The following is a 9,759-nucleotide window of genomic DNA, read 5'->3' as shown; positions in this document are numbered from 1 at the left end:
GTACATTAATGCACTTCTGGGGTACAGTGTGGGGTTTTCACATGCAATCCGAACTACTTCCATCAAACTGGTCAACACAGCCTTCATGTCATTTTCTCAGTTACTGTTTTAAAACGTTCACATTCTACTCTTAAAAAGATTCACTTGTACCCCTAGGTGTAGTTTTCTTCATGTTTCTTGTTATTGGGGGTTCACTGGATGATGGGTTTGTAGTTTAAATAAATTTAGGACTTTTAAAGTCTTTTTTTCAAATTTATTTTAATTCCTCACCCAAACTTCAGGAATTCTGATTACACGTATATTAGACCAGGCAATGTTGTCCTACAAATCACCGATGCCCCACAGTGTATCCCAGAGACTGTTTGCTTAAAAGATTATCATGCATACAAGGGAGCTTGCTATTCACCAAGACAATGAGAAAAAGACCCCAAAAACATTTCAGAGATTTTTGAAACCGTCCCTCCTATCACAAGCCTAGAGCTCTGGGAGGGCAGAATGGTTTTGGAAGACACGGCTAGGGTGCACTCTATCAATTTACTACCCAGAGGTGCCTTGGAACTTTGATTCAGGCTCTCTGAGGTTCAGTTTCTCTATCTCTGGCACATAAGTTAGTTATAAGGCTGAACATCCCACCAAAGGCAACTCCTCCCAAGCCACTCTGGGTTGTACACAGCTATGATTTAATATCACACCCAAACCCTAGCAACCATTGATATTATTACTGGGATTACAGGTATCAGCCACTGCATCTGACCCCATAGCTTTTTGGTTATGGATAACTTATTCCTTCTTAGCACTTAATAGTATTTCATTATAAGAAAGTTTGCTTATCCATTAGCCTACTGTGGGCATCTTGGATGCTTCCAGTTTTGGGCAGTTATAAGTAAAGCTGCAATGAACAATTGAATTATAGTGTTTTGAGTGGACATAATTTTCAAGTCAATTGGGTAAATACATAAGAGCATGATGGCTGGTAATCCTAGCACTCTGGGAGGCTGAGGCAGGCAGATAGTCTAAGTTCAGAAGTTTGAGATCAGCCTGGGCAACAGTGAGACCCTGTTTCTAAAAACAGGCATTGTGGCAGGAGCTTGTAGTCCAGCTACTCAGGAGGCGGAGGCAAGAAAATTCCTTAAGTCCAAGAGTTTGAGGTTGCTGTAAGCTACAATGCCACAGCACTCTACTGAGGGTAACAAAGTGAGATTCTGTCTCAAAAAAAAAAAAAAGTACAATTGCTGAATTCTATCATAAAATTATTTAGCTTTCTATTCATTTAAAAAAAATTCAAATTAATATGAGGGTACAAATGATTAAGTTGCAATGTTTGCATTTGTTAGTTAAGGTCCCTATTACAATTGTGCCCCTCAACCAGGAGGTATGCCATGTACCCTTACATGGTGCCCATTAGGGGAGAACACATCAATCCTTCTCCCTCTTTCCCTCTCCCCGACCAGTTTAAGTTAAATTGAGTTTTTCTCTCTTGTGGGCATGTTCTTGTTTCTCTACTGGCTTCATTGGATACTTGCTTTTCCATTCTTATATTTTACTAAGCGAATGTTCTCCAACTCTATTAGGTTAATACAAAAGATGTAAATTCTCCATATTTTTTAAATCTTTCCACTCAATTAAAAAATTATTTTATTTACATTTGAATAGGTAACAAATAGGGTATCAAATACAAGTTTTCCTTGTATTTTACACTCATTTCAGCGAATTTCCCTTCTTCAAAGGCAGCATCTGTTCTATTTCTTGTGATACTTTTAGGTGCTAGAAGAAATTATTCAAAACTTTCAAATAAAGCAGGAAGAGGGCTACATGCTTTTTCAAAGTCATACTGAGGTACTACAGAAGAGGCTTATCCATGGATTCACTAATTTACTATGGCACTGGTTCTCAGAGTGTAGTATGTGGTCTCTCGGGGAGGGGTTTTGTCCTCCAAGGCCAAAATAACAATAGTATTTCGTTACTTGCTTTTTAACTATGTTGGCCTTTGCAATAATGGTGTAATAGAAATGATGGATAAAACTCCAAGTGTCTTGGCAGGAATCAAGGAAGTAGCACTATACCAGTTTGCCAGGACTACTATCACAAAGTACCACAGATTGGGTGACTTAAACAACACACATTTATTCTTTCATAGTTCTGGAGGCCAGAAATCCTAGATCAAGAAGAAGTTAGTATCTGGTGAAGGCTCTCTTCCTGGCTAGCAGCAATTTCATTATGTTGTCACATGACCTTTTTTCTATGCGCGGGCAGAGCAAGATCCTAGTGTCTCCTCCTCTTATAAGGATACTAGTTCTATTAGGTTAGGGCGACACTTGTATCTTCTCAAGGTCCATCTACTCACCATTTTGACTCCAAATACAGTCATTTTAAGGATTAGGGATTAAACATACAAATTTTGTAGGGGGCACATTTAGTCCATAATAGGTACCAAACTCTACTAGTCGTTCACTACTTCACATTTATAGTTTTAAAGTTGCCAGCTTCATTTTATACTGCTTCTGTGTTAAAATTATTACTTTTATTAAAATTTGACACCTGAGAACAAGTCTTTTTAATATTCTGTGTCATTAAAAGACAAGTACACATAAGATATTTTTCTTCATACTGAAGAATGGTTGCTTGCAAAGCACTTGTGCAATTAAGTTGCCAGTTGAGATGAACCTCTTTTCATGGGGGTTGATAACATCTATTGTCAATAATAAAGTTCATATTTTTAAGGTAAAATTAGAATTTTAAAAAGCCCCTATCTAGCCTCCATAAGCTTGACAGCTCTCAATAACTAAAGACTTCTCTGGTAAGTTTACTGGTGATTTTAATAAATGTGATTTTTCTTTTCTTTTTCGAGACAGTCTCACTATGTCACCTTCAGTAGAGTACTGTGCTGTCACAACTCATAGCAACCTAAAACTCTTGGTCTTAAGTGATTCTCCTGCCTCAGCCTCCCAAGTAGCTGGGACTACAGCCTCCCACTACAACACCTGGCTATTTATTTTTGTTGCTGCAGTTGTTATTGTTGTTTAGCAGGCCTGGGCTGACTTTGAACCCACCACCCTTGGTGTAATGTGGCCACTGTGTTATGGGGACCAAGTCAATAAATGTGATTTTTCAATACTGTTTAATGAAATGAGCAAACATTTGGAAAGAGCTGCATAACACAGTGGACTAACAATTTCAAATGACTACTGCATAATGGTACAAAATTATGTATTTATGTAAAGATGTATTCAAAGTGGATGATAGATCAAGGGGTATTAAAGTAGGAAAAGTTTATGGATAGAGTTTTAGATTCCATATTGCAGGTAATCTTTAAGAAACTACCACCTATAGAATTTTAATGTAGTTTTTCTTTTTTTTGGAGACAGAGTGTCACTATGTCGTCCTGGGTATGCCATGGCGTCACAGCTCACAGCAACCTCAAACTCTTGGGTTTAAGCAATTCTCTTGCTTCAGCCTCCCAAGTTGCAGGGATGATAGATGCCTGCCACAACGCCTGGCTATTTTTTGGTTGTAGTTGTCATTGTCTGGTAGGCCTGGGCTCAGTTCAAACCCGCTAGCTCTGCTGTATGTGGCTGGCACCCTAGCCGCTGAGCAACAGGCGCCAAGTCAAATTTTAATGTAGTTTTAAAGGTGAATACCTACATTTACTTGAAAAGAGAAAACACTTTTTTCATTTGTATGAGATTAGACTTTTTCAGATACTTCATTCAAAACAATATATTGCAATGCAGTGAATGCAGAAGCAGATATGAGAATCTTGTCTTCTACAAGGCCAGAAATGAGAGATTTACAAAGATCTAAAAGCACGCTACTCTTCTCACTGAACTTTCATTGCTTTGAAGAATATTTTTTCATAAAAGTATGTTAACATGTAAGTGTTTTATAGTTTCGTTGTTATTGTTGTTGAGACAGAGTCTCACTGTCACCCTCAGAGGAGTGCGTTGGCATCACAGCACACAGCAACCTAAAACTCTTGGGCTTAAGTGATTCTCTTGCCTCAGCCTCCCAAGTAGCTGGGACTACCAGTGCCTGCAACAATGCCTGGCTATTTTTTGTTGCAGCTGTCATTGTTGTTTAGCTGGCCTGGCCTAGGTTTGAACCCACCAGCCTTAGTGTATGTGGCTGGCGCCTTAACCACTGTGCTATGGGTGCTGAGCCAAGTTATTTAAAAATGAATAAGTATTTTAAATTTTTCTAAGTTTTAATTTATAATATAGTGAATATTGATAAACATAACTCACATAAACAAAAGTTCTTTGGAGTGTTCAGCAGATTTCTTTTTTTTTTTTTTGCAGTTTTTGGCGCGGGCTGGGTTTGAACCTGCCACCCCTGGTATATGGGGGCAGAACCGTACTCCTTTGAGCCACAGGCACCGCCTGTATTCGACAAATTTTAAGAGCATCAACGTTCCTAAATATAAGTTTCAGAACCACTATTCTGGGGCAACTTCCCGGAGTTTAATTTTATTTACAATTCATTATATGCCATACACTATGAAGATACGTTAATTTGTCCATTTTAGTCCACTAAAGGTGAAAATTATTTCTATTCAATAGAAAAAGATAACCTACCGTTTTACCATCCTTGCAGAACACCATACAGCTTTATATCCAACCTAACAATCTTACATCCATGTTTTCTCAAAACGTTTATGAATACTCAGTTTCTCAAAATGCTCTTTGAACTGGTTCCTCCATTAATTTGTTGAGTAAATCTTGGACAGGTTTCCATTGTATATTTGTATGTGTCAAGTTTTTCAAGACTATGCTTTGAGATACTGACACGTATATGTCGTGTAGAACTGTAAACATACTATATACAAACATGTATACATTTTACAGCGATGGCATACCAGATTTCCTATTCTACAGGCTCTTTTCCTTTTACCTGCCACTTTTAATTTCTTCAGATGCAATGTCTTGCGTTTCATTCACAGCTATAATTAATAAGAAATCCATACAATTCACATACACGCATTTTCCCTTTCCTGGCCCACTTACAAAAGCTCACTGCAGCGGCCGCCACAGACACCGAGGTTGGTGGGTTCGAACCGGCTGGGCCAGCTAAAACAACAACGATAACTGCCGCAACAACAACAACAAAAAGCCGCAAGTTGTGGGGGGCGCCTGTAGTCCCAGCTACTTGGGAGGCTGAGGCAAGAGAATCGCTTAACCCAAGAGTTGGAGGCTGCTGTGAGCTGTGACGCCACAGCACTCTACCTAAGGCGACATAATGAGACTCTATCTCAAACAAACGAACAAACAAACAAACAAAAAGCTCACCGCAGCTCCAGTAACTACTGGCGCTAGACAACCGGAAACACACCAGGCTCCACAGACCACGTGACCCCCCACCCCCCGGGTCAAGTGACGCTTCCCTCACCCAAATTCTTCCGCCCGCTTCAAACAAGGAGGCCCGTCCCCCCATCTGCGCAGCGGACACTGGTCTCCTGGCGCGTGGGAATAACCTTGCGACCCACACTGGGCTCTTTTACGGAGAGCAGCTGGAGGCTAGCGAGGCAGCAGGGTCCCGAGAAAACAGCCGTGCGCCACTGAGCCTAAAGAGCGCGGGCCGGAAGTTCCGCGGTTGCGCAGCCCGGCGGAGCCGTTGGCCTGGCACGCCGGAAGTGGCCAATTGGCCAGTCTGAGGAGGTCCCGGCGTAGTGGATCGTGTCTGGGACTGGCAGCGAAATGGAGCCCGGGGCAGCTGAGTTGTATGACCAGGCTCTGCTAGGCATCTTGCAGCACGTGGGCAATGTCCAGGACTTTCTGCGCGTGCTTTTCGGTTTCCTCTACCGCAAGACTGATTTCTATCGCCTGCTGCGCCACCCGTCGGACCGCATGGGCTTCCCGCCTGGGGCCGCGCAGGCCTTAGTGCTGCAGGTGAGGTGGGCGGGCCGGCGGTCTAGGGAACCGCGGCCCTGGGCCTGCTCCGACTCCCGGTCCTAGTGCGGCTGCTCCTCTAATTCTCTCAGCCTGTTTTCTTCCTTTCCTGGGGCCCTTTGAGCACTAGGCTTTAGGAATCTGAAGCTCAGATCGGATGTCAGGTTACTCTGCTAAGGTCCCAGGACGTCTTGAGGTGTCAGAACTAGTAATAATCCTCCGTTGAGGGCTCTGCTCGGCGCCCCGCAGTTCATACCCCTCACTGGGGGCTCCTGGTCACTAAAATCCGTGCAGGCCACACGAAAGGACGGCTATTCACAACAAAATCCTGCACGCCTCTGAACTACCATACTCTGGAGGTGGTAGGGATGACAGTGGCTTTTTGATGATCAGCGGGTGTGGCCGCTGGTTTGAAATGTAACTTCCCATGTAGTAGACAATCATTGTAGTGATTATTAAGTTTTCAGGTGGACTTAAATACACCCCAGGTTAAATGTATTGTACGCTTGAAGCGCTGTTAATAGTCATTCAGTGAAGTTGACTGGGCACTTTGTATTAGTAAGCGAATGTAGTTTACAACTGTCACCTGCCACAGGCACTAGTGATGTAGGTGTTTAAGTATTGGTCTCTCTCCTTGTGACGCTTAAAAGTTGAGAGAAAACGTACAAAGTAATAGAGAACTCTGCAAGGCCAATTATGTGATAGAGCGTGTTTATAAGGAAAGGAATTCGATGGTTGAGAAATAAAGATGGTTTTGTAGGTGGGACTTTTGATGAGATTGACAAAAAAGTATTCAGCCAAGCACACTGAGTCAATTTGTAGAAACCAAAGACGATAGAGATGCTGATACCTTGTACAATTCTCTAGAACTTTACAGTTTATAAAGTGTTTCAGATGTTACCTCCTGAAGTTTTACTGTAGGCTACAGGTTGCTCAAGTGAAACCAAAGTTTAGACTGTCTTCTTAGGAATTTTCTTTTTCTGCCCTGATTGATGGGAGTGTTGAGGTTCACCATTCTGGAACTTGAAAGCTATCCCCTGAGCAGACTTTTAGTGTAAGACTTCTCATGCTTTTCCTACAGTTTCAAAGGGCTTACATGGGCTAGATGCACAGCTGGAAGAACCCTCAGCAAGAGCAAGTGAAAATTTCATTCTATTTTGTAATATATTAGCATGTTTTTAAGACAAAAAGTTTAGAATGGCATGCCATTTATTACATTTGATAAGTCTGTATTTCATCTGGAGTCAAATTTGAGAGTGTCTCTTAGTAGAAGTCCTCAGCATGAGAATTCAGAAAGCTGGCTATATTTTATTTCTTATGAAACTTATTGGGAAATCTTGGGGGAATCACTTCATCTCTTGTCAGCTGAGAAAGTTAACTGGAGGTCACAGATTGGAAGGTCTTTTCCAAGCTTTGAGATTCTATGACTCTAGAATAAGCACTGAGGACATGTAGAAGTTGTGGTTTCTGGAGTTATGGGAGAGACATTCCTGGTGGGGTGGATAGACAAGTCAGAGCAGGTTGGATGTACTGTGTGAGTAGAGGAGGTGGACACAGTGAGGAGCCAGTGGGTGGGTCCTTTGTTCAAAGTCCCAGGTATTAACGGAGAGTCCTGGTTGTTGATCTTCATTTGTGGAGTTCAGGAGCATGAGTGGCTCCAAGGGCAGAGGACCCAAAGTGTCAGAAACATGAACGCTAGAAGTGAGTTAGGGCTTCTGATTATCTGCAGAAGTAGAAATGGGTCTGATGTTGTTTCCAGTTTTTAACCTTTTAGGATTTTATTAACTTTCCTATGCCTACATCATCTCCTTGTATTTTGGTGCTTTCTGTGTAATTTTTTATTTTACTCTTTTGCTGGCAAGATCTTGGTCAAGTTGCTTATAATCTCTTCAAGTTTTATTTTTCCTTATCTTTGAAATGTTGATGCTATCATCTTCCCAAGATTTTTGATAGAATGTTTGTATGAGCATTTGACACAGTTCATGTGTTAGCATCCTTTTGTTCCATCGGTGCAGCCCACCGAACATTGTTATTTGATAACTGTCAAATAACATTCTAGCCTTTTGGATTCTGATTTCCCTGCTGGTTTCCCAGGTGAATCTCTCCGTTTTCCTTCCTAGCTACTGTAGGAGCTGTTGCTTTTTGTTGATGAGCCTATTCTTGGAGCTGTAGCATTTTCTCTAGTGGTTCCCTATGGAAGAAGCGCCTCTCATTTAAGTTCTAATTGAGATCCTCTTTGTTCTAAGAGGGCTCCTTAGATTTCTTTTATTGGAAGTGTTCATTACCACCCACAATCTTGACAGGGCATCGAAGGATGCATCATATCCCTCTTGTAACAGAGTTGTCATGTGTGCGTCTGTCTTGACTGTACTTTTTGGTAGGGAGGTCTTAGCTCCTTCGTGAGTATGACTATGTTCCAAAAAAGGTTAAGGACTTACCTACATATTTTGCATTCTTAAGAAGGCAGGAGCTGTCACTTTTTGTTCCTTGCACATTGTAGGTACATAGTGGGTGTTTATTGAAATGAATGCTCAGGCCTCCCTTCAGCCCTTGCTATTCAGTAAAAGATAGCAGCAGTCCAGTAAGCCTGGTGTATTTTGTGGATTAAAGTTCAACATTTTCTTTCTTTCTTTCTTTTTTTTTTTTTTTTTGAGACGAAGTTTCACTTTGTCGCCTTTGGTAGAGTGCCGTGGCTTCACAGCTCACAGCAACCTCAAACTCTTGGGCTTTAGTGATTCTCTTGCCTCCCAAGTAGCTGGGACTACAAGTGCCCGCCAGAATGCGGGTATTTTACTTTCTGGTTGTAGTTGTCATTATTGTTTGGCAGGCCCAGGCTGGATTGGAACCCGCCAGCTCCGGCGTATGTGACTGATGCCCTAGCCACTGAACTACAGGCACCGAGCCTAAAGTTTAACATTTTCATCTTTAATTTGTGAATCGGAATTTTTGGTGCCTTTATAGCCTATAGTGCCAGGACAGTGTGTTCTTTGTATTGTGAACAAGACTGTTAGGGGTCTGTAAAAACGATGACAACTGAGGTAACCTAGCTGCTCATAAGCATTCCTGAGGTATTGTACATGTTGTTATTAGCTTTGGCTTGCCAATTTTTGATTTTACTGATTTTTGGAACCCTCCTGTTAAGAGTGTTTTCTATAAGCTTTGGTTGAAATTGCAGTGCATTTCCATTTTGCCAATGGGAAAACTTTCTGGTCTACTGCTTTTTAGTTTTCTCCTTTACTAGATTTTGCTTCATTTCTATAGAATGTGTAGTACATTGCTGGGCAAATGATCTGATTGCTGGATTGCTGTGTGATTTTAGGTATTCAAAACCTTTGACCACATGGCCCGTCAGGATGATGAGAAGAAGAGGAAGGAACTTGAAGAGAAAATCAGAAGAAAGGAGGAAGAAGAGGCCAAGGCTGTGGCCACTGCAGCTGAGAAGGAGCTGGTCCCAGCACCAGTTCAGGAAATAGAGATCGACCCTACCACAGAATTGGATGGGGCTCTGGAAGTAAAGAAAGTGCAGCCTCCAGGCCCACAGGACACTGTGCAGGAGGTTGCTCATGGCTCAGATGAGGCGGAAGCTCCAGGAGTAGTGGCTGATGCCCCTGAAGTCACTAGGGAACCTCCGGCTCTTCCCAGGTAGGAATTCTTATTTCACTGCTTCCTTCTTTCTTGCCTGACATCTGGTGGTTGGGTTTGTCAATAAGTCATTCTTATTTTGTAACACACCAATTCTTTATCTCAGCATATATTTAGCTCTTCTTATTTGCAAACTCCATTACAATCCTTCAGTAATGTAGGATGAGAGGTTATTTGGCTTTAGTCATCTTTATTTTGCTTCCTTATAAGGTAAGGTAATAATCTGTTTACAGTT

General features: G+C 41.8%; 1 protein-coding gene across 1 annotated transcript in view; it reads left to right on the top strand.

Annotated features, from left to right (window-relative positions):
• The first annotated feature begins 5,519 nt into the window (after window positions 1–5,519).
• Window positions 5,520–9,759, top strand: part of NUDCD3 (NudC domain containing 3) — a 106,772-nt gene continuing 102,532 nt past the window's right edge. The window contains exons 1-2 of the mRNA XM_003797576.3: window positions 5,520–5,882; window positions 9,202–9,524. Of these exons, the coding sequence (XP_003797624.1) occupies window positions 5,691–5,882; window positions 9,202–9,524 (515 nt within the window). The 5' untranslated portion in view covers window positions 5,520–5,690. The remainder of the gene's footprint in view (window positions 5,883–9,201; window positions 9,525–9,759) is intronic.

This window comes from Otolemur garnettii, unplaced genomic scaffold (genome assembly GCF_000181295.1).
Source record: "Otolemur garnettii isolate 467f Iridium unplaced genomic scaffold, OtoGar3 scaffold00119, whole genome shotgun sequence".
NCBI classification, from domain to species: domain Eukaryota; kingdom Metazoa; phylum Chordata; class Mammalia; order Primates; family Galagidae; genus Otolemur; species Otolemur garnettii.
The sequence above is the reverse complement of the archived record's forward strand: the minus strand, read 5'-3'. Positions and strand labels throughout refer to the sequence as shown.